This window comes from Lactuca sativa, chromosome 9, assembly GCF_002870075.4.
Source record: "Lactuca sativa cultivar Salinas chromosome 9, Lsat_Salinas_v11, whole genome shotgun sequence".
Lineage (NCBI taxonomy): Eukaryota > Viridiplantae > Streptophyta > Magnoliopsida > Asterales > Asteraceae > Lactuca > Lactuca sativa.
Window position 1 is genome coordinate 169,454,022 of NC_056631.2, and position 26,310 is coordinate 169,480,331.

Sequence of the window (26,310 nt, forward strand, 5' to 3'; positions counted from 1 at the left end):
CCATATTCGGTTTAGGGTTTATGAAACGTCGTCAAACTTTGTTCCTTCGATATCCATCTTCATCACCATAAAAGCTTTTCTTTGTAAAACTGTTCTTCACCCAATTCACGAAATTAAACCCTTGAATCTTATTCAAATCCCATAACCCAACGTGTCCCTCTTCCTTTGTTGTCGTTTCTGGTGTTTGGTTCGCATCTAATCTCAAAGAACAATGTCTCATTTCGTACCCAAGTTGTGTATGGCAAAAGGGTTATCTTTTTCTTGCGTTTTGTATTCTTGATGGAATCGTTTGTCTTATTCAACCTCAAAAATCTTGAAGGGTTAGTTCTTTTTTTAGGGTAAAGTTTCTTAAACCAACTCCCATGCTTTATCCATAGTTTCTAGCTCCAATGTAATGTCCACTGTTCATTGGTTCTTCATCTATATGGTAAACATTTGGCAGTCTAGAGTTTTTGGTTACATAAACTCAAGAACTCATTTATTTTTTCGATTTTATGGTGCTGAAATCAGATTTCCTAAGAGATGCTAAAATAATTCCATTTTAGAAACCCAATAACTCAAAAAACGTGATTTCAAATCTAATGTGGCTGGAGAAGATGACCATAGATGTCGTCGTATGTAAGGAATGTCAGAAATGTCGTCGGAGGTGGAACTTAAATCCCTCAAAACAGGTTTTACCTGCTATTGCAAGTAATATTTGTATGATTTAAACAAAAGTATAAGTTTAAGGTTGACAATGCACAAAAAAAAGTCAAGTGACTAAATATGTATAAAATATATAGTCGGTTACCCTTTGAAGTCATTATCCATTTTCTAAAATTTGAAATTGTTGACAAACTTATTAGTTTTGATTTTTTTTTGTTTGAACGGTCACTGGTTAGATTAAATTCATCAAATCGGTTAATTCGTATATGCTCGGGTTTCAACCTGAGACCTCTTGTCTAAGAACTTCCACCTCTACCAAGTGGGTAACAACTCCACATTATAGTCGACGTTGATCTCTGCTACTGCATGCACCAAAATTTTCACTGTCGCATGCATTCAAAATCATCGCCATCGCCTAGATCTTCATTGTTCCTATTGTTGATTCTCTTAGGTAGGGGTGAGCATCAGAACCGGCCCGGGAACCGAATTTGGTGGAAAATATGAACCAAACCGGATCACCAATTCTACTAGTTCTAGTTCTTACCGTGTCTTCAATGTTGAAAACGGTCATCGAGAAATAGCAACATACGGTTCCGGTTTTTGCCGGTTCTAGTTTCAACCGGTTCAAAAAATCCACAAAAATATCATCCCGGTCCCGGCCCGATCGATTCTATCCGGTTCCGGTTCCCTTGTCCAAATGTTCATTCGTACTCTTAGGTATTAAATAGAAAAACAATAATATGGCTTCATATGGATATTTGTTTTATTTGGATTTGGTTCAAAAGTAGATAAATATATGTGGAAGATATATTTATTGACACAACAAGACATAAGTTAGTTACATAATAAACAAATACAAATCCATATCGTGTTATACATATAACTTAATCCGAAAACAAGAATAAATAATAAGGGGCTTTGTTATTCATTAGTAAATAACGAGTTAACTATAAATTAAAGGAGGGTATCCATTTTTTTCAATAAAGTTCATAGTTTGAATTATGGTATTAGTACCATAATTAAGCAAACTTGGAGAGGAATATAATTTGTACAATGTGTGCACTATATAAAGCGTGGGAGCTCTTGAGAGACAAGTCTCAAGACATATCAAATTCTACCTCTTCCTACCCATTCTTCTTCCGGACTATAAACCGGTTAAGTTTACTATAAACCGGTTAAGTTTAAGACTTATTGCTTGTTTGGATTGTAGCTTTGGGGTGCGACTGGTATAGAGGAATTATTAGATGGGATCTTCAAGAGGTAAACGTATATTACCTTTTTGTAAATTTGTAAATTGTAAATATCCTTATTTATAAAGTAAATTGATTTAATAGTAAAATTGTATTAAAAAAATAAATTGTAATTATTAGAAACTGAAGACCAGGAGCCATAGGTAATAGTCTGCATATCATTAAGGTTGTTTTGTCCATACAATGATCATGTTTTTGCGATTGTATGATTAATAGCGAAAAACACATAGGATTAAGACAATTGTTACCATTAACTTGCATGTTGTTAAAAAGTTTTTTCTTTAACCAATAGAAAGGTTAAATTGTTTCAACTCAACATAACAAAAACCGTTTCCCAATTTAAATTACATTCTCCAGATTAAAACGTAAAGTTGAATTTAAATCGAGCTTATGTATTGAACAATTGTGATTAACAAGTTATATATAACAAAACAATGATAGATTATAATAAAAACTTCAACTGCGAACTCAATTTCATTCATAAGTTAGTATTCACAACAAATGAGCGCCCAAATCAATCGATTAATAGCAAATCTTTAACACCAATTCAATTTACCCAATCTCAGAAACAGAAATATCAATTATGTCAATCTTTTGGCACAGCATATGTAAGTAATAGAACCAATATTGATTATCAAGAAGTTTAAGGTGTCCATACTAAATTCAACAGATATACACACTAGTTAAATAAAAGCATGTCCCTAACGTAAGAAACCCTAAAAACACAAATTTAGAACAAAAAAAGAGATGATTCGAACCCTAACCAGCACAAAACATACGTTCGATGATTCGTTGGGAAACCCTTACTCATCGTCGGCAGATGGCTTGGAACCACCAACCTTCTTAGGAAGCAAAAGGTTGTGAATGTTAGGCATGACACCGCCATTAGCAATGGTGACGTCACCGAGAAGCTTGCTCAATTCTTCGTCGTTCCTAACAGCTAATTGGATGTGCCTTGGGACGATTCTAGTTTTCTTGTTGTCCCTTGCTGCATTTCCAGCTAACTCGAGAACCTGTAATCAATCAATTTCACGATTTGAATGTTTTCGACGGAAATCTGAGAAACCCTAAAAAATATAATACGATTAAATTAGAAAAAAACGGATCAAGGAAATTACCTCAGCCGCTAGGTACTCAAGAACGGCAGCGAGATACACAGGAGCTCCGGCACCGACACGCTCGGCGTACTTTCCGGCTTTGAGGAAACGAGCGATACGACCAACGGGAAATTGGAGGCCGGCTTTGCTGCTTCTTGATGTAGCTTTCTTCGCGGCTGCAGATCCTATGGTTTTCCCTCTTCCGGCCATCGTTCACCGATATTTCTCGTCGGAAAATCGCTGTTTGTTTGGCGGTGATTCAGAAAGAGCGATGAAGAAGCTGTTTTTGATGTGAGAGGAAATGGTCTCCTTTCCGTTTATATATTGTGATATTGGCCAATAAGATGAAAGCATGCGGATCATCATTATGACCGTAGATCAACTTAGATCTGACGGTTTGACGAATGTGACCATTTTGTAGTAGTTTGGCCTGTTTTGGGCTTATACATGGGCCAGACTATTAAAACCCAATTCGTTTCTCTTACGAGTGTTTCATGGGTTTCTTGATGGAAAACTAGACTGATAATCTGATATTGTGCCCGTGCTTTGGGTCAAACGATCGCGATAGGCCCATGGGCCAAGGTTTACAAAGTTTTTATAGTAAACAGGAAAAACAGGCTCTGCTTTTGGTCCTTTGTGGGCCAATAATCTGAATATAAAATATCTGGGCTTTCGCACTATCTCTTTACTTTTCTCTAAAACCATACCATGGATCAAATCACTGTAATAACTGATTTTTGCAAGCTTGTTGCGTGGATCCAAAACAACCGCAACATACAAGAGATAATTCATATTATCTAGAGTAAATTACTGAAATCGTCCCTGTGGTTTGGTCAAAATTGCACGTTTGGTCCCTAACTTTTTTTTTGCACTCGGATCGTCCCTGTGGTTTGCTTTTGTTGTGTTTTTCGTCCCTATGGTTTGGTAAAAGTTGCATGTTTGGTCCCTAACTTTATGTATGTAAGGGACGAAAAACGCAACAAAATCAAACCACAGGGACGATCCGAGTGCAAAAAAAAAGTTAGGGATCAAACGTGCAATTTTGACCAAACCACAGGGATGATTTCAGTAATTTACTCTATTATCTATGTTGTCACAATATTTATCTTACTTTGTTTTCATCGATAGGGTTATGTTTTTCTTTTGTTCATCTTGACTCAAGATCATCTGAGTGATGGTGGCCTCCATTTTCACAAGTTCAGAAAAAAAAAATATTTGATGTTACATACTTTAAAGCGGATATTTTAGTTGTAACATCGGAAAATATTTTCAAGTGATCATATTCCTAATTTAACAATCAAATATCAAAGTGTAGGTATTCAAATGATAAATATAAAACACTAACTAAATAAATCATATATAATTACATACCTAGCTGCTTGCCAATCAGCACCACTCGGAGCACCAACTACTCTAGGCTTTCTTTTCCTTTTCCACGTATTCCACCACCTCGGTGCGAAAATAAGCCCCATAAGAAGGATCTATTATGTAAAGCCTATTAAGAAAATAACACATGAAGACGATGTTAGTTAACTAATAACTAATAAGGAGAGAAATCATACATAAAAGAATTCCTACATAAAAGAACATTTTTATCATCTTATAATATTAACTTGCCATAATAGTCAAAGTGGTGAATGCTCTCTCAAGACCAAAACGAAACCATACATAAAAGAATTCTTACATAAATGCCCTCAACCTCCTGAATGCTCTCTCAAGACCAAAACGAAACCCTAGAGCCTCCCTTGAGTTTGTGAGCCATTTTGTGAGACTTTGAGCATTCTTGAAGCTTGGAAGAACAAGAAGAAGGTTGGATGTTCAAGAAGGAAGGAGTAGATCCAGAAGATACACCCCATTTGTTGCACTTATTGGCAATCAAGTCTTCATCTTGACTTCTAGTTTGTTTGATCTTTTCATAGCCCTTTTTATGATGTTTTTGGACCAAGAATGATTACTTGTGGGATTTTGACATCCCAAGCATAGATCCTTTCAGATATGAGAGCATTTAGAGTGGTTAAGGCATAAAGGTGGAAGCTTTATGCCATTAGAACTCCCCATGCAAAGTTTAAGAGGTTGTTATGGCCTTTTAGCAAAAAGGGTCATGCATGGATGCAAAGGTAGTAGCTTTACGTGTTATTCCAACCCTAGGAGGTTAGATCTAGGTCATGGATGCCTTGTGCTTGACTGAAATCGTCATAATAGATTTGGACATTAAGGGACTCGGCGAGTCAAGCCAGTTTCTTGCCCCAAAACCCTTATGTAAAGGGTATGAGTTGAGTTGGTTAGGGACTCAGCCAGCCTGGGTCCATAGTAGTCATGAAGATCATCGTACTTGACGAGTTCAAGGAGGAACTCGGCGAGTCCAAGGCAATATCCTTAGTTTATGAAGATGGACTCGATGAGTTGTTCATACAACTCGGCGAGTCATAGACTGGACACGTTCTTGTGAAGGAGATGAACTCGACGAGTCGGTTGAAGATGGTCCCGATTGTATGATTGAAGTAGAATTCGTTGAGTACTTGCTAGACTCGACGAGTAGAATCGTGGGTTGTATTGGGTTGGAGGAGTATGGACTCGACGAGTTGGTAGACCAACTCGACGAGTCAAGTCAACTGGGGGTTGACTTTGACCGTTGACTTTGAGCAGTTTTGACCTGGGTTGACTTTTGGATTATTGTGATCTAAATGTTATTTTGGGTAGTGCTAGTTCGGGAGGCCAAAGGGTCAGCAGTTCAGTAGTTGTCGGTTAGCAGTCAGAAGTGTTCAGCCAGTCTTCAGTAGTGCAAGGTGAGTCTCCTCACTATGTGCATGGGTCTACGGCCACAATGTCGGCCCATTATGTTTATGTTGATGTTTATGTTTATTTATAGAAGGAAGACTCGGGGGTTAGCCCTAGGCACTTATTGTTATATGTTTCAGGTTACGACCTGATGCCTGGCAAGGCCCAAGGAATGTTAGGATGCTAGAGGCCTTTGTGATTCTTGCATGTGTCGGGATGATAGGTTCCGGACCGAGGGTGCGATGTCGAGGTAAGCCCGAGGTATGTTAGATAACAGTATGTCTCCGGACGGGGGGTGTGACAACCCCAAATCTAATTCCGTTAAAAATCCCATTTTCACTAACGAAAAGCGTCACTATACGTTATTTTACGTAATATTTGGGATCGTCAATATCCGAATATCTAAATTTAAGCATGGCTTGATATTATTATAAGAAATATAACTCGTATGTGTTAACCCCGTCTAACCTAATAGAGTTGTATTACCTTTTCAACCACTTCACCCGGGTAAAAAGTTTTAACCCAGTTAACTTTAAACATCGGGTAGCCGTGTATCGGGTGCGATTCCCGAGACATATGCAATGGATGTGCCCAACATTTGAACACTCATTTACTACACACCCACTCTCTCTCTCTACTTTCTCTCTCTAGACTCGAAATCGGCCCCGATTCCGCTAATTTCCGACCTCCAAACGTAAGTACTCATCCTCTATCTTAATCTAGTAATGCTTCATTGAATTTAGGGGCCAAAAATCATAGAAATCAAGGACCATAAAGGAGTTTACGGCCTAAGAAGCTCCTTAGGCCGTAAACCCCCAAATTCATGCCCAAGACCATGTTTTTCCTTCCTTTAAGCTAGTACACTAATTAAGGCTTATAGCTAGAAGGGTTTGGACACTAAAACACAAGATTTTGATGCTTAAAAAGGAGTTTATGGCCCAAGCTTGTGCTTAGGCTGTAAACACCTCAAACACCCCACAAATCCATGTTTAAGGCTCCAAAAACTCTTCTAGGGTGTTTAGTAATTTAGACTTGACAACAAGGAAGGCTTAAAGGCATTAAACAACATCATTTGAACACAAAAAGAGGAGTTTACGGCCAAGGCTGAGCTTGGGCCGTAAACACCCAAGTTTTTGTGTCAAACAAGTCCCTAAACTACCATAATGCATGAAATGAATTTATCTAAGGCCTTTGGAAGTGTGTTGTACCATTAAACACCTCATTTTGATACCAAATGAAGAGTTTACGGCCAAGGATGTTCTTGGGCCGTAAACTCCCCATAAATATGTGCCAAATTGTTCCAAACTCACTATAGGGCCTTCTAGGATTTTTCTAAGCCATTTGGGACCATGTTGTACAAATAAAACCTTCATCTTGAAGGAATTATAGGAGTTTACGGCCCAAGAACAAGTCTTGGCCGTAAACTCCCCAAAAATGTCACAATATATGATGTTTAATCCTTCCTTCTTGGTCCAAAACACACACCACTAAATCAAGGAAGTGAGATAAGGCCTTAAACACACATTTTGGAGTGTCACAAGAGTTTACGGCCAAGCCTAGGGGGATTACGGCCGTAAACTCCCAAAGAATGGCTTTTAGGCCATAAACTCTAAGAGAGTGAACTCAAGGACCCTCCCGTAAATCAGCCATGGCCTTGTACCACTCCCGGGAACCCTTTCTAGGCCTTAAAACCCCGAAAACGACACTAGAATGTCCAAATACTATAATGAAAAGCATAAGATGATTAACTTCTTGTAAAATACATATTTCATATGACATTAGGGTCCTAAAAGGTGCTCAAGTGGTTATTTGGTACCAAACGCTCAATCGACACTATTACCCGATCTACCCGATTCACCCGATTTTCGCGATTTCAGGTGAGTTCATACCCCTTTAATGAACCTTTCAAGTGTTTTACATGTTTTAGGGGGGAGATACAAGTTGCTTATAAATGTTTATGTAAAGTTTTACAGAACGATTTCCGAGTTACGAGGATTAATCACATGTGATTCACTACCCTTAGTTCAAATCACATGTGATTTGTCCCTATGCCTTAAAAACGGGTTTTACCCTTTTCAAACTATTTTAAACAGTGAATCAGAATTCAAATGTTCTTTTGGAAAAATACTTCTATTTAATCAATTTGCTTATAAAATGTAACCACTCTGATATATTTATATAAATAAGACTTGGAGGACTTAGGACCGATATCTCGCCTTATTTCCTGTTCTTGTTTGATTGTGGGCTTAGGGTAGTAGTTATCCGTCCGACTGTCGTTGATTTCTTACTTATATAAAATCTGTATATCAGTATGGGATACGAATATTACTACTTTCACTTAATGCTAAAGCCACTAACGTGCTAAGAAACATCCCCACTAAGATAACCATAATGGGTATGGTTAGGGTCGCTACCGCTACTACTCGCTAAAGTTATTGCTATCTACACTACAATACTCACTATTACTAGACGATACACTAGTAAGAGAATACACTATGATCAATACTAACAGATTATTACACTATAACAATGGAGAAAACACTACACAAACAATAATACACTAACCCGCTACGAGATACTCTATTCGCTATTCACTACGCCCGGAGTGTTCCAGCAGGAGACGACTCTACATGTATAGATCTATACGGGGCAGACGCTATTACATCCCGACTGTTAATCTCAGTCCGCGCCGTACAGGCCCAGGGATGCCACTACTTCACTATACTATGCATGACCGGGAAGGTCATGGGATCCTCTATTATCCTCACTATTGGTAATATACAAGGAATACCCTATAACTACTCTAAAATACTACACTAAATGCTAAACTGCATCCCGAAGTAAGTAAGTATCTATCACTAAAGGAAGCTTGCACCTCTATCACTGATTTACAGGCTCAACCTGTTCCATCACACTTGTTATTTGGAGATTGCCAATGTATTTATAAAATAAACTGTTTTCAAAGGAATAAAGAATGCATACTTTTCACAGATTGTCACTTAAAGTGTTTTTCCTGGAAAATATGGGATTCTCTAAGTTTCTACTACTTATGAACGTAATGATACATTTTTAACACTAATGTTTTGTATACAAAAACTCACACTAAACTCTTATGAACTCACCAGCTTTATGCTGATAATCGTTTTCAAAATAACTTGTAACTTCAGGTCAAAGATAAACAGGTACAGACGCAGCGTTTTTGGAGAAGGTGGAGCACACAAGACCCATCTCTTATTTTTGTTTTACTTTTGGATGATTGATAAACATTACAAAACACGCATGTAATTAAATTCACTATGTAATGCTATGGTTGTATGTTTCTTGTTTCTACCATTATGCAATTGTGATGATACTGTTCACTACGTCATCCACCCCGAAACGTATTCCGCCGTTATCGGTTTTGGGGTGTGACAGGGGGTTCGATGTCGGGGCAATCCCAAGGAAGATTCTTATGTTGTATGGTAGATTATACTTGTGTCTCTGTGATACTTGTATGTGCCTGGTAGGGAGGTGAGTATGGGCGAGGTCCTGTATCTCATCACTAGCTGAGTATGAATGGGGTTCCATATCTTGATATTAGCAAAGTAGGGGCGAGGCCCGTGAGAGGTAGGATGTGAGTGTGGGCGGGGGCTCGTATCTCACTACTAGTAGAAGTATGTGATGGGTTTTAGACAAAAGATCTTTCCTATGTGCACATACAACCCTATAACTTGGATCTAGGTTTCACTAATTGAACATGCAATATATCCAAGACTTTCATGGCTAGATCTAATGTGAACTAAAAAACAAAAAACCATATGAAAACAGATCTAGAATAATACCTTGAGTTACTTGCTTGAAAACCTTCTTTTTCTTGGAGCTTAGAGTCACAAATGTCACTCCTCTAATGGCTTACAAACACCAACTAGCAAAAAGATGATTTGAGAGAGGTGAGGAAGAGGGAAATTGGCTCTAGGGTTACTCCAATAACAAGGTTGGCCGATTTCCACAACCCCAAGGGTCTATTTATATTGTGAGCTCCTAGGGTTTCACCCTAAAACCCTAATTGGATAACTTAGCCTCAAAGCAATCCAAATCCTCTTCTAGATAAGGCCTTTGACGATTTCTAGGTGATCCACATCCCTAAAAATCGTCCACCCCTATATCCATAAGGATTCTTAGCTCAAAATACAACTATCACACATTTGACAGTTTATACCCCTTACGTCAATTAATCTCTTTAAGTCACCAAATTAATTCCTAATTCATTTATGACTTATATTAATCAAATAATATTATTATTCCTTTAACATATTATTCTTATAATACATTAATAATAATATCTCTTCTCTCTAAATCACCCTGTCAAGTTGCTATGGTGAAGGCAACCCAAAAGGACCATGCACAATCGGGTCAAGTACTTACCAAATATAGTTACAGCCTTAGACACTAATCCAACAGTCTCCCACTTGGATAAGTCTAGTAACTATAAATGCAAACATAATCCGATTAGCAATCGTAGCTCTCAAATACATTGTCAACTATGATCTTATCAGTAACCTGTCCTTTAGATAAGGGATCGTACAGTCCTCTGTTTTGATATCGTGCAAACGATTTCATGAAACATTGTCATACTTATTATCCAACAACTATTTTCTCGATCTCAGATTTATTCGACATAGAACTTAATTTGAACACATCAATTTAGTCCTGACCGTGCCCGACACATAAGTCAAATCAAATCATCAAGCGGCCGTGATATCGCTTTTACCCTCTTAGAATAAAAGTAATAGATAAACTTCGACTTATATTCATTTACTTATCGACTAACCAACTATACACAACAATGTGTTTTATGACATCAATTTACTGATCCGGTTTCGCATTATCAGTGTACAGCCAATTAGTAAATAATAAACCATATATCTAGGTTTTAAGACCATATGATATTATCGTCTTGCGATCACCCTAAAGTGATTCCAGCAAGCACGGGTTTATTCCAATGCTCAAAACTTGTTCATAAGCACTCATGAACGTTGCAGCAAACCTTTGCTATGTCTAATACCATTTAGACAATCTACACACCAATTCATGACAATCTTCATTCATACCTACTTCCAACATATGAACCATTGTGGACTGTTTGAATAATTCGATTATTCTTAATAAACTCAATTATTATGGAAGTCAAAACATGCAAAGTGAAACAATAACTAAACAATTAACATAAGACAATGACTTTACTTATAAACAATACTCTTTTATTTAATCATCAAATGTCAATTATATTTATCCATTTCATGTTTCTAAAACTATCTAATCTAAACTAATATCATCCTTCAGCCCAATACTCCTAGCATGCTGCAAGTGCTTAACCCTGCTCAGTCCCTTCGTAAGCGGATCTGCTGGGTTATCTTCTGATGATATCCTCTTAACCACGAGGTTTCCTTCTTCTACTCGATGCCTAATAAAGTGATATTTTCTGTTGATATGCCGAGATTTACCATGATCCCTCGGTTCCTTGGTCAAGGCAACCGCTCCTTCATTATCACAGAAAATTTCCATGGGCTCCTTTATGGCATGCACAACTCCAAGATCGCCAATGAAGTTCTTCAACCATATTGCCTCCTTTGACGCTTCGCTCGCTGCAATGTACTCTGATTCGCACGTTGAATCAGCTACAGTTTGCTGTTTGGAACTTTTCCAAGTTATCGCTCCTCCATTAAGGGTAAAGACCCATCCCAACTGCGAACGGTAGTTGTCCCTGTTGGTCTGGAAACTGGCGTCACTATACCCTCGCACCTTTAAGTCATCACTCCCACCGAGGACTAGAAACCATTCCTTGGTCCTCCAAAGGTACTTAAGGATGTTCTTGACCGCAATCCAATGCGCTCTACCAGGATTCCCTTGATATCTACTGACCATGCTCAAAGAAAAGGCCACGTCAGGACGCATACAAGTCATAGCATACATGATCGAGCCAACTGCGGAAGCGTAAGGTACTCGGCTCATCTCAGCTATCTCAGTTTCGGTACTCGGACTTTGAGTCTTACTCAATTTGGTATTACTTTGTATCGGTAGTTCTCCCTTCTTTGAGTTCTCCATACTAAAACGTTTTAGTACCTTATCTACGTAAGTATTTAGACTAAGTCCTATTAGTCTCTTACTTCTTTCTCTCACTATCCTTATTCCCAAAATATAGGAAGCCTCTCCGAGGTCCTTCATAGCGAAGCACTTCCCAAGCCAGGACTTTACCTCCTGCAGAGTCAGGATGTCGTTTCCTATGAGCAGTATGTCATCGACATACAAAACGAGAAAGCTAACTATGCTCCCACTGACTTTGACATATACACATGATTCATCTTCGCTTCGTACAAATCCAAACTCTTTGACTTTCTCATCAAAGCAAAGATTCCATCTGCGAGATGCTTGCTTAAGTCCATAAATGGACTTCTCAAGCTTGCACACTCTATTTGGATGCTTCGGATCGACAAAACCCTCTGGATGAGCCATGTAAACATCCTCAGCCAGCTTCCCATTAAGGAAAGCGGTCTTGACATCCATTTGCCATATCTTATAATCATGAAATGCAGCAATGGCCAGCATCACCCTAATAGATTTTATTTTCGCAACTGGTGAGAAGGTCTCATCATAGTCAACTCCGGGAGTTTGAGTAAAGCAACCAATCGCGCCTTGTATGTGTGCACATTCCCATCCATGTCGGTCTTCTTCTTGAAGATCCATTTGCACCCAACCGTCTTACATTCGGGCACATTGTCAACCAAATTCCAAACTTGGTTGTCATACATGGACTGAATCTCGCTGTCCATCGCCTCTTTCCATTTTGCAGACTCCGAGCCTACCATGGCTTCCTTATAGCAATTAGGTTCATCTATATTTATTAGTGTACTATCACTAATATACGTGTCCCCTTCGGCAGTAATATGAAAACCATACAACTGGGGTTGAACTCTTACTCTTTCGGAACGTCTAAGAGGTAATGACTCGTCAATTGGTTCAACCGGAGTTTCCTCCTCGGGTTGAGCGCCAGCGGTAGAGGTTCCTTCATCACTCGACTCTTGAATCTCTTCAAGATCGATCTGCCTCCCACTGTCTCCTTGGTTTATGAGTTCTCGCTCTCGGAAAACCCCTCTTCTCTCAACGAAGACAACATTGTCACTCGGTCTATAGAAGAGATATCCAAAGGATTTCTGTGGGTAGCCGATGAAAATACATCGCTCACTACGAGGTTCAAGCTTGTCATGAGTTTCTCGTCTTACGAAAACTTCACAACCCCAAACCTTGATATGTGCCAACGAGGGAGCTTTCCTTGTCCACATATCGTGAGGTGTTTTGGCAACCTTCTTTGTAGGGACTCTGTTAAGGATATGGGCGGCAGTCTCTAAGGCATACCCCCAAAATGAGATAGGTAATGAAGCACGACTCATCATTGAACGAACCATGTCTAACAAGGTTCGATTGCGCCTTTCTGCCACACCATTTAACTGCGGTGTCCTAGGTGGCGTCAATTGCGAAACTATTCCACATTCCTTGAGATAGTCGTGGAATTCAAGACTTAGGTACTCTCCACCTCGATCGGATCGAAGCATCTTGATTTTCCTGCCCAATTGATTCTCCACTTCATTCTTGAACTCTTTGAACTTTTCAAACGTTTCAGACTTGTGCTTGATTAAGTAAATATACTCATATCTACTATAATCATCGGTAAAAGTCACGTAGAAGCGGTTTCCATCCTTTGTGGTGGATCTAAAGGGCCCACATACATCGGTATGTATGAGATCCAATAAACCCTCACCCCTCTCACAAGTGCCAGTGAAGGGTGACTTGGTCATCTTTCCAAGTAAACAAGATTCACACGTGTCATCTTCCTTGAGGTCGAATGACTCCAACACTCCATCCTTTTGGAGTTGGGCTATGTGTTTCTTGTTGACATGTCCAAAACGACAATGCCACAAAGATGCTTTATCCATACTATTGGAAGAATCCATACACAACACATCATTTCCTAGGTTATCTACAATCATAACAGTTTCATAAATTCCATTACAAGGCATTGCTTCAAAGTATAAAACACCATTTAGATAAGCATAAATAGAACCATTCATATTATTAAACGAATATCTAAATCCTTGTCTAAACAAACCATGAAATGAAATGATGTTTCTTGCCATATCTGGCGAGTAGCAACAATTATTTAAATCTAGACCTAATCCGTTACTAAGCATTAAAGAATACACTCCAATCTTGGTGACAGGCGACGATCTTCTGTTTCCCATGATTAGATTTATTCTTCCTTGCTCCACATCTCTATCTTTTCTTAGTCCCTGCAAATCAGAACAAATGTGGTAACCACATCCTGTATCAAGAACCCAAGAAATAGTATGTGATGAATTACTAGATTTAATTGTGTATATACCTGCAAAAGATGGCTTGATCTTTCCATCCTTGATGGCTTGCAGATATTCCGGGCAGCTTCTCTTCATTTTGTGGCAATGATGGCACTCTGCCTACTTCGGGTTAGGGTTGGGCTTAGCGGGATCAACCTTGGTACCACTAGAAGAGGAACCATCTTGGGACTTTCCTTTGCGGTGGCTCTTTGAAGGAGCCTTCCTCTTTCCGCCCCTTCCCAGCCCTATAGCCAAAACAGGAGCAGCGGTTGGTGCTGGAGTTGGTGCAACAGACTTGTCCTTTAGATTGCTCTCAGTAGTTCCTTAGGAGTCCTTGGAGTTTGCTTAGGGTGACCTCTTCCTTGTTCATGTGGTAGGTCATCCTAAATTGGTTGTAGCATGAAGGCAAAGAGTGAAGAACAATGTCGATGGCCAAATCCTCCCCAAAGTTAACATTTAACTTGCGAAGACGATGAACATATCGTTGCATCTTTTGCAAGTGCACAATCAACGATTCTCCATTTCCCATTTTAGCGGTGATCATGTTAGTGATGATCTCATAGCGCTCTTGCCTCGCGCTTTGGTGGTACCTCTCCATCAAGTCTTGATGCATTTCATACGGATACATGTCCTCATAGGACTTTTGGAATTCTTGGTTCATAGTGGCTATCATGATGCAATGTACTTTCGTTGCATCACATTCGTGTGTCTTAAAGACAACCATCTCTTCGGGAGTAGCGATTTCCGGGTTGACCTTCTCGATCTTTTTCGTCGAGGACATACTCTTTGTCCTCGTAGCGTGCAATGGTGCGAATGTATCTTATCCATTCGCTAAAGTTCGTAGCATCGAATGTCACCTTTTGGCAAAGACTCATTAACATGAATGAGTTAGCAGCAACGTTGTTTGCGTTCAACATCTACAAATAGAAAGGACAAAGTTTGATTAGAATTTGGATCCCTAATTAAACACCCAAAATGAAAAATTAGGGCTAGGACCCAACAACATTATTTACATATTAGAAAAGAGATGCCGTAATCCAATTATGCAAATAATTTAGAGGTAAGTGAATGGCGATTCACTAATTCTTCACCATGAAAACATAACCTTAAGTTTTATTGAGAATTCCTAGATTTTAGAGATACATTGAACTCTTCAATGGCATGTTTAAATCTCGATATGCCCCTCTAGTTTGTGACTGGGATACCGAGGATCACAAAGCGGGTGTGAATAACCATGCAAATCTACATGGTGCCTTCATTGTTACAATCATCTATTCGATGTGCTGCTAAACCACACACGCTCCATCGAACTATGATAAACAATGAATCACCCTTTGCCACCTTTGCTTAGAACCAATTAGTGTCCCGGTAAACCACACACGCTCCACTAACTTCTTAGCAAGGGTGCAAAGTGCAATTTCATGGGATTGCATCAATTCACTTTTCCTAAAGTAACTAAGATTGGGAATTTTATAAAATAGTTTAGTTACTTTATAGGTTCATTATACTTATTAATGATGAGAGAGAGTTGCCCTATCCTACCCGTTCGGCTAACGACCCTCCACCGGTCAAGCAAGCGGTGGGTGTGAGTGTACACCCATTAAGTTCCATTTTATAGGCAGCAACCTTATACCCACCTTATAGACCGGCTTCGTGAATGAGACCTACTAACGATAAGACTAGCATTTTAATTTAGTTATATATTTATTAAGCTTTTAATAATATAATAGTATAGGGTTGAATTTTAAACTTGTAAAACTCTAGGGTTTGAAATTTAAATTCTTCTAAATTAAACTATTAATCACAAAATTCAAATTTCAAAACTTCGGGATAAACATTGAACTTTTCAAAACAATAGGGATCAAATAACAAATAATTCAAATTAAACAATTAATTTCATAATTATCTATATTTGACCTAATTAAATTTTAGTCATTAGATAATTACCAAATAATCTTAAATAGTCCAATATTTATTAATAAATAATCAATATTCAAAAGATTTGAAATTATCTATTGTGATGTCAAGGATAATCATTAAATTAGGTTAAAATTCGGATTTTTACATAATAAAACGATTTAGGTATCAATCCATGACAAAACCGTAATAAAATCCCGAATTATCCTCTGTCTGATGCTTGGACTCGCCAAGTCAAGCTTTGGACTCGCCGAGTAGGGCCAACTCGCCGAGTCCAAACACTGACTCGCCGAGTTGGGTCGACAGAGGGCAAGAAAAAATGATTTCCAGCAAGCAAAACAGTTAAGCATCATATTCAATTGAAACCAATCATGTCTCTGATACCACTGATGGGTTTTAGACATAAGATCTTTCCTATGTGCACATACAACCCTATAACTTGGATCTAGGTTTCACTAATTGAACATGCAATATATCCAAGACTTTCATGGCTAGATCTAATGTGAACTAACAAACAAAAAACCATATGAAAACAGATCTAGAATAATACCTTGAGTTACTTGCTTGAAAACCTTCTTTTTCTTGGAGCTTAGAGTCACAAATGTCACTCCTCTAATGGCTTACAAACACCAACTAGCAAAAAGATGATTTGAGAGAGGCGAGGAAGAGGGAAATTGGCTCTAGGGTTACTCCAATAACAAGGTTGGCCGATTTCCACAACCCCAAGGGTCTATTTATATTGTGAGCTCCTAGGGTTTCACCCTAAAACCCTAATTGGATAACTTAGCCTCAAAGCAATCCAAATCCTCTTCTAGATAAGGCCTTTGACGATTTCTAGGTGATCCACATCCCTAAAAATCGTCCACCCCTATATCCATAAGGATTCTTAGCTCAAAATACAACTATCACACATTTGACAGTTTATACCCCTTACATCAATTAATCTCTTTAAGTCACCAAATTAATTCCTAATTAATTTATGACTTAGATTAATCAAATAATATTATTATTCCTTTAACATATTATTCTTATAATACATTAATGATAATATCTCTTCTCTTTAAATCACCCTGTCAAGTTGCTATGGTGAAGGCAACCCAAAAGGACCATGCACAATCGGGTCAAGTACTTACCAAATATAGTTACAGCCTTAGACACTAATCCAACAGTATGGACGGGGTTCCACTACTTCAGTAGCAGACCAGAGGCAGGGCCCAAGTTAGGCGAGGCCTTAGATCCGGGTACAGTTAGAGTATGTTTGTGTATGTTCTAGTATGTTATTCGATTGTGTGTATGCATGTAACGGGCGAGGTCCGGAGACACGTGGGGCCTAAGGGAGACATATATATACCGAGCAGGGCTCGATGCCAGGTGGGACCTGATGCCAAGCGGGGCCTGATGTCGGGCGGGGCCCGATGCCGGGCAAGGCCCAATGCAGCGGGTGGGGGCCCAGTACATGGTTATATGTATGTGGTTATGCGTATGTGGTATGCGGTAGGTTGGGAAACTCACTAAGCTTCGTGCTTACGGTTTTCAGTTTTGGTTTTAGGTGCTTCTAGTAGCGGAGAGAGGAGCTCGGGGTGATCGCATGGCACACACCATTATTTGTTTAGCCTGGGATGCTTTACTCTGATATAAAAAGAATATGTTTTGGGATTATACTCTGATTGGATATAACAATATGTTTATGTATGAAATGGTTGAGAATTATGGCTTCTATTAATGTTTTAAAAAGAAATTTTTGGTCATGATTTTTGGGATGTTTCAAGTTGGAATCAGAGCCTTGGTTTGAGGGATTCGGGCACACTTTCGGGTGTATCTGAACTCAAACTAAGGAATTGGTATAGAAATTTTCAAAAGGAAAATTAATTTTTGTAAGAAGGATTTTAAGGAAATAAAAGAGTTTTAGAAAAAGCGAAAATAAATTTTAGAAAAAAAAAGAATTTCGAAAAGAGAAAAAGGGTGTGGTGCATGCAATCAGCCGAGATCAAGTAAGTTCTCCCAAGTTACCCATATAAGTTTATGTTATGATGTGATTATGTGATCAGCATGCTAGACTTAGGGCTAAGGATCTAGGAGGATGATTTATATGCCTGTTATATGTGTTTGTAAATTGCATGCTAGTATCGGTTAAACAGCCGTAGGATAGCATGTTTAGGTTATGCTTGATTATATGAGCTTAGCATCGCATGCTAGTACAAATTCTTCTTGTGTGGATAGAATTTCTTGATTATGTTCTGTTTAGATTTCCTTTTTTTTCAAAATGCTACTTGCTTTGTACTTTGTGGGACTTTAAGTGATGGGAGTTAGCCATTAGGTGGATGCGTCAAGTCACATGTGACCAGGTTGAATAATTTCATAGTGCTGGATTTGGCCCTATTACGCAACTCTTGTTTGAGTCCAACCGTTGTAGGAAGGATTCCTTTACTCGAAGGATTATCTGAGCCCCGTCTCATGTGATGGTATTCAGGTAGTGGCTAATTGGCATTATGAAGATGCCTTCAGTAGCTGAGGACTAGGTTCAAGTTAGAGGTTACCATAGGGCAAGCCTAGGATGAGTTTAGTGCTGGGAGCAGCAGTAGTAGTGAAAGGAACTTGGTGGAGTCGAAGCAACTCTTGAGGAAAGTACAGATAGATGTGGAAGGTAGTATGGGCCTGTACTACTGAAAGCAGAGGATCCGTACTCGATTCAAGAGGGGCCGAGATACAACCAGGGAACTTGTAGTGCGTAGGTGATCCCTCAACAATGATGTGTATTTTGATGGTTGTTATGGCATGTTTTCAGCATGGTGACGTTGCGCGAGAGATCCGTGGATGGATCAGGCGCTGAAGAGGGATCAAGCTCAGGTTCAGGAACCGATCAGCTCAAGGAGCGGATGAGGGAGATTGTATCAGCTGAGATTACACGCAGTATTCTAGACCAGACTCTTGTGATCTTCGGCACGGTCAAGGAGGGCATACTGGAGATTTTGGATGAGAGGCTTGGAGCCTTCCGTACTAAGATGATAGCCATGATGGGAGCACGTACATTGACATTTCGGGAGTTCAGAGCTTGTGGAGCTCCAGATTACCATGGGGCTAGGGCCCCTATTGCTAGCAGCAGATGGTTGGCTGATGTCGCCAACGCTTTTCGTTCTAGACGGTGTCCCGAGGGGGACAAGGTTCGGCTCGTCTCCTGCCTTCTGAAGGACAGAGCACGGGATTGGTGGGAGGAGGTTGGTCATTCTATCGGGGATGATGCCGTGTTGGACGCGATGACATGGAGCGATTTCTCGGCCATGTTCAAGGCCGAGTTTGCACCGGTGATTAAGGTGCAACAGTTAGCTCGGGAGTTTCAGGATTTGCGGTAGACTAAAGAGACTGTGGGAAAGATCACCGCCAAGTTCAGGGAGAGAGCCGTTCTGGTTCCGCAGTATGTGGCGGACGAGGAGATGAAGAAGGCTCGGTACCATGAGATATTAAAGAGCGATATCAGTCAGTTTGTGAGTCGGTCCAGCTGCAAGACGCTGGAAGACATGATCGCTCAGGCCAGAGAAAGAGAGATTGATCTTGAGACAGAAAAGAAGAGGAAGTTGGCAGAGGTTCATATATCTATGGGATTGGGCAATAGACCCAAGACATCAGATTCTGTTAGTCTCGAATTATAGATCCAAATCAGTAATCAATGATAACAATCAAAATAGAGTATGGAAGAAGTAGAAGAGAAATAACATCAAGCATGCACACATCTATTAGTCATAAATGTCAAGTACACACATACACGTCACTGTTCATTCGTCACTCTAATACATACACAGACTAAAACTATTTATACCACCTAAAGCAGCACACAAGTGTGCAGCCGCACACACGTGTACAGCCGCACACACAGTGTGCGACCGCACACACATGTACAACATCACACACCCACATCCAAGTTACAATCACAACAACACTTCCTATCATCCTACCAAGACCTATACAAAAGAATGCCTATCCCAAACCACAAAATCATAGACTATCAATCTCCCCTTGGTTTCTGGCTAGCATGAACTCAGGTCTTCATTCTCCAGGAACTTTGGACAGCTTCAGGTCAGCTTTTCCCATGGATCCCATCCATAACTTTCCATTTATGATAGAGGCGACCATTCTAGTGAATTCCTTAGCAGCAACCTCCATGACATCTTTTCTGCAAATAATTTGGTGACGATCTAGGGTACGGATGTCTCTCTCCCTGAATCTTAGGAGATACTTTGCGCAGACGAGTCTCAGAACGGTGTCCCTGTTTTTGAACTTGATTGCTGTAGTTGTTGTTTCGTCATCAAAGGCCCAAAACTCCATATCATCAAGATATCCCTCCTGAAAATGTTGTGGAATGGGAATCTCTTTGACTTGATTAGTAGCAGGCCACAACATGATCTTCATTGGTCGGTTAGTCTCAGGATCAAGAATATCCTTATCCTTTACAACCATGGCTTTTTCCGTCTTCATTGATGGGAAGTTATCCCTAACCTGTCTGTCCAGGAACTGCTTGAAAGTTGTAGCACTTTGATTATTAGAGGGATTGTGGAATGGGGCTCTTGAGAGTTCAGAGAGATCGACCTTCGTCCATGAGTGAAAATCATGGATGTTTCTGTAGTATTATGAGTGACCAAAATTCCTCTTAACCACCCATAGATTAGACTCAGGATCATAACCCCACATTCTGATCCCAGAGCGATCTCCATACTCATCACCAAATTTTCATTTTTTAAGATCTATCACTGTCAATTCAGGATCCTTTGACTTGCGATTATCGTTTGAATTCTTCATAAAGATCAATCCTTCATTTTTGTCTGCAGTGATGGTCTTCTTTCCATGCCTGATCGTGATTCAAGGTCTGGCATTATCGGGTTCCTCTTCAAATCGATTAACGATGGTGGTTGTTCTTTGAGGAGGAGGATCAACAGGAAAATTACTTTCTGAAGGTTGAGAGGAAGCAGTGGGAGGATCTTGAACACCATGAGGCTGTTGAAACAAAGATGTAAGATTATCCCCAAAAGCGTCAAAGAGCTTGTTCTTTAGGTCAAAGTAAAAGGCAGTTACTGATCCAAGATTAGTTTGCAGGTCAGTAATCTGTTTTGACTTTGAGGCATTCTCTGCCTGAAGCTCGATGATAAGGTTGCCATGTTGTTCCAGCAAGATATCCTTTTCGATGGTTTGTTTCTTCAGAATGCCAATTTCTTCTTGAAGCTTGGACACAACATTATTTCCATCCCCTGTGCGACCTTCGTCGAAAGATATTCCCTTTCCACGGGAGGAAGATTCTGGACTATGTTGAGACAAGTGCTTAGCGAGTTTGATAGATGCCTCATCAAGCGACAGTCTCGTTGGGGAATATGCCAGAACATTAGATGGTCCTCTTGTCTCATGCATGGTACTTGGACCTTCATGGGATTGGAGGGATGGTGTTGCAACAACTGTGGTGATAACATTGGCTGAAGTAGGTGGTGATTGGCTTTGAGGGAACACTCCCTGCCTCAAATTCTGATGCATTCCTTGTATGGGAGGCAGATAGGTCTATGCTTGTGTCGAGATAGATGTAGGAGTAGCAGAATCTAGGGGAGGAATCCTTGAATCTGTACCCTGCTCACTTAAATTTTCTTCCATTTGGGTAGATGAATGAGGCATAGATTTAAGAGTCTTCTTTGCAGCCCTAGTCTTGGTTGTAGTTTGAGCAACTTCATCGACCTTTTCGAAGAACTTGTCAGAGAGATCCAGATCTGTGTCAAGTTCATTTTCATGTTCAAAATCGAAGTTGAGGGGAATGGCAACATTGTTAAGGTCTGAGAAGTCCATTTCATGTAGAAATTCATCATTTCCTTCATGTTCTTCTCTATCTCCATCCACATCAGAATCACTCTCATCTTCCACAATATGTATCATATCATGTTCTGATGCAACTATGGCCACAGGAGAGTTCAAACCTTGTTCAATTTCAGGTTCAGAAGTAGAGATGACAACATCGTCAGTCTCTGTAGGACAAGAAGATTCGTTGGGTTCTGACTGAACATTCTCCTCAGCAAAGATACCAAATCTGATTAAAGGAAATTTTCCTTCAAAGTTGAGCTTTCCTGATCTCTTTTGCTTCATCAAACCAAAAGCACTTGGGCCGACTGATATCCAGGGTCTCTCCTTTTCTTTCAATCTCAGGATGCATGGCGTTAAGGATCAGTTGGATAAACCTTGGATACATTAGAAACTTGTCTCTTTTGTTTCCTTCAACATTTAGAATCATCTCATGCAAGATAAATTTTGAAAAGTTAAAGTTTACTCCAGAGGCCAAAGCAGTGATGGCACCAGTATTCACCAGGGATATCTCGTTAGCACCAGATCTACGTCCTGAAATACAACTCACAAAACACATGAGCCAGATATTTCCAACAAGGTGGAAAAAGCTTCTTATGGGTAGGTGGAAACGTTCCTTCATAGCCCATTTGTTCAAGAACTTCCTCAATCTGATTAACACTAATCTCTCTTGGATATTCATGCTTATCACCGATTTGTAGGGCTTCTCGAATGATGTCTTCCGAGACTAAAACTTTCTTTCCTTGTACATATGCCTCAAGATATTCCTCAACGTTATTGTTCCTCTTCACATAAGTGCTCCCCCAAAATTCTTTAATCATACATTGATAAATTGCTGGACTAAATGTGAGAGCAGAGACCAAGCAACATCTTCTCAGACTGTCAACAATAAATTTGAGATCGTGGTGAGCCATTGGAGGATCTTCTAGTAAGATGGCCAAGTTGTGCACTTTTGCGAACTCAGAGTCTCCCATGATTTTATAAAAAATAAAAATTTAAAACATTAGAAAATTAAGAGATTTCCCAATAATTAAAAATTTTTAAATCAACATTACATATGCAACCCTACACCTAGATTCAGCCACACACACAAGGTGTGCAGCCGCACACGGTGTATTGTTACACACTGATTTCAAATGCACACAGTATTAACCGCACACGAGTCCAACCGCACACGAATGGTGCGGCCGTACACGGGTCAACTGCACACGTGGTAACCACACATAGGAATGTGACCGTACATAGGTCGGCTGCACATGGCAGCCGTACACGGCCAGCCGCACATGATGTGTACGGCAGCACACGCACAAATGATATCGATTCAATGTCGTTTTTGATCAAGAACTGAATTATGAGAGTTGATTTCATTATACTAACGAGTATTAACCTTAAGTTTCAATCGAAAAATGAGAAGAGATCTTGAAGATTAGAGAGAGAGAGAGAGAGAGAGAGAGAGAGAGAGAGAGAGAACAGAAGAGTGTGCGGTCGAGTAAAAGTGAAAAATGAAATATGACCGCACATTCCTCCTTTATATGGTCAATAAGGCTGTGACTTCCCCTTCATCTTTAATCTTTTGACAATAAAAGCCCAAAACCCAAAATATTTCAAAACAAATCATTTTGAGGATTAATTTGAAAATAAAAATAAAATGAAATAAAATTTTGAAATATTACTAATCCTAAAAATTTAAAGACTAAAAATAAAATAAAAAGAAAACATTTTCTAATATTTATCAATCCAAAAAAATTAAATAAAATAAAAAATACTAAATTTTTTAATTTAAACTAAATTTAATCCTCTATCTTGAAATTGATTAACCTTTTGTGATATGTGATCAAAGTTGTGAGACAGCCTTAACTTGTTTATCAGTACCTTCACCTTCATGAATAGATTTGGTCAATTGCCGGTATTGTGATCCACTTAAGCACAAAAGATATCGACAAATTTTTCTAAATATACCATTTAGCTGACGACAACCACGGGTATTGTTGTCCACTTAAATTAAGCAGCAAGATATACATGCAACCTCTTAAATGGTTCGATTTTAGTTGCACTAGAACGTGTTACCCACTTCCCGATATACCCTGGTTATCAAGAACTTCCTAAGGACTCCTTACTTTAGGTGAGTAAACAATTATTAAAGAGGAAGTCAGATTTAGAGATAGATGCATATGTTGTGTCCCAGGTCGGATCTCTTTCAATCACGCAGAGGGGACAACATATGACTAACAAAGATAGAGGGATTGAGAGGTAGAAAGTTGCATATGTTGTGTCCCAGGTCGGATCTTCCGATCACACAGAGGGGACAACATATGGCTAACAGATAGAAAGAATTTCATAGATAAAGAGGTGCGTAGAAATAGAGTTGCATATGTCGCATTCCAGGTCGGATCTTCCGATCACGCAAAGGAACCAACATATGACTGACAGATAGAAAGCAAGAAAATAATTCCTACATACCTACTTTATCAGAACCCCCAAGTCGCCCTATCAGAACCAGAATTAAGGACATAAGTCTGTACATCAAGGAAAATTCGAACTACTATTCTAGATGCGTATTAATTTAGTGTATCCCGTAGGTTCCCGTGTTTATCTCACTGCTCAATCTACCCGAGCGTCGTATTGTCAGGCTAAACGGAACTATCTAGGTCAAGATTTATCAAGTCTCTAGATTCCTTAAGTTTATCTGCACCTAGTCAAGTCCGTTAAATTCTTCATGCCTACCAGCGCATCGAACACAGAGCCTAGACAATTCAGCTTTGGTACCTTACACAGACCCATATTGTCTATTAACACAAGCTGATATCACTTCCCATCACATCACTACACATAAATATTTTTGTTTTTGGATTTTCTGATTTTTATATTGTTTTCTGATTTTTAATTTTCTATTGTTTTTGTATTTTTAATTTTTTAATTTTTGTTTGGGTTTTGTTTATTTCTCCCCCTAAATTTATGCATGGAAGAGAATAAAAATAAAATGCGCAAATTTAAACTATCCTAAACAAAAATTAATCCTCAAAGCGAATCATTTTTAAAATATTGACCAGCACATCGAATCGAGCTTTGTTAAACGACTTGGTGAACAGATCCACTACATTATTATCAGAGCGAACCTGTTCTAGCCAAATGAGCGAGCGCTCATAACATTCTCTAATAAAATGAATTTTGATGTCGATGTGCTTGGTTTTTGAGTGATGGACTGGATTTTTAGCAATTTGGATCGCAACCTCATTATCACAGAATATTGGGGTTTCTTGGAAATTCAAACTGTAGTCCAACAGCTAATGTTGGATCCATATAACTTGAGAACAACAGGCAGACGCAGCAACATACTCCGCTTCTGCTGTTAAGGTTGAGACAGTATGCTGCTTCTTGCACTGCCATGAGACTAGTCTATCTCCCAGAAATTGGCATCCTCCTGAAGTCGATTTTCTATCAAGTTCGCACCCGCCATAGTTGTTGTCTGCAAAAGCATAAAGGTCAAATTCTGGATTTTTCGGATACCAAAGACCTAGTTTTGGGCAACCTTTGAAGTATTGAAAAATCCGTTTAACAGCAATTAGATGAGAAAGTTTAGGATGAGCACATTGACAGACCGCAAACATGACGTCTGGGCGACTAGCAGTCAGATACATGAGCGATCCGATCATTGATCGATAGTACGTCTGATCTACGGATTTGCCTTCAAGATTAGGAGCCAGTAAAGGTCTCTCCGTCATGGGTGTAAGAGCAGGTTTCGCATCTCGAAACCTGAACGTCTCCAGCACATCATCCACATACTTTTCTTGGTGAACAAGGATCCCGATTGAAGAGTGTTGGACCTGAAGCCCCAAAAACGTGGTCATTTCCCCAAGCGAACTCATCTCGAACCGCTTCTTCATCATGTCTTCGAACTCATTGCAAAGCTTTTGTCTTGTCGACCTGAAAATAATGTCGTCCACATAGATTTGAACAAGAATTTGATCCAGACCGACATGTTTGATAAATAAGGTCTGATCAATGGTGCCTTGGGAATAGCCATGATTGAGAAAATGTTGAGTTAGGGTAGCATACCAAGCTCTAGGAGCTTGATGCAGTCCATACAAAGCTTTGTCTAACTTGTAAAATGGTTGGGAAGCTTTGAGTTAACGAAACCGAGAGGTTGGTCAACATATATCTCCTCCTTGACCTTGCCATACAAGAAAGCCGTCTTGACATCCATTTGGTATACGGTAAAGTTCATATAGGAAGCATATGCGAGGAAGATACAAATAGCCTCCAAGTGCGTCACCGGAGCATAAACCTCCGTATAATCAAAGACCCTCAATTTGCCGAAACCCGCGAACCACTAATCTCGCCTTGTTACGCACAATGACACCTGAGTCGTCTTGCTTGTTCCGAAAGACCCATCTGGTATCAAGAGATTTC

General features: G+C 39.5%; 1 protein-coding gene across 1 annotated transcript; it reads right to left on the reverse strand.

Annotated features, from left to right (window-relative positions):
* Positions 1–2,502: 2,502 nt before the first annotated feature.
* Positions 2,503–3,293, reverse strand: LOC111912728 (histone H2A.6). Its single transcript, XM_023908462.3, has 2 exons — positions 3,014–3,293; positions 2,503–2,908 (listed from the first exon to the last, which is right to left on the reverse strand). The coding sequence occupies exons 1-2, from the start codon at positions 3,200–3,202 to the stop codon at positions 2,699–2,701; spliced, it is 399 nt and encodes a 132-aa protein (XP_023764230.1). The 5' UTR covers positions 3,203–3,293; the 3' UTR covers positions 2,503–2,698.
* Positions 3,294–26,310: the final 23,017 nt, after the last annotated feature.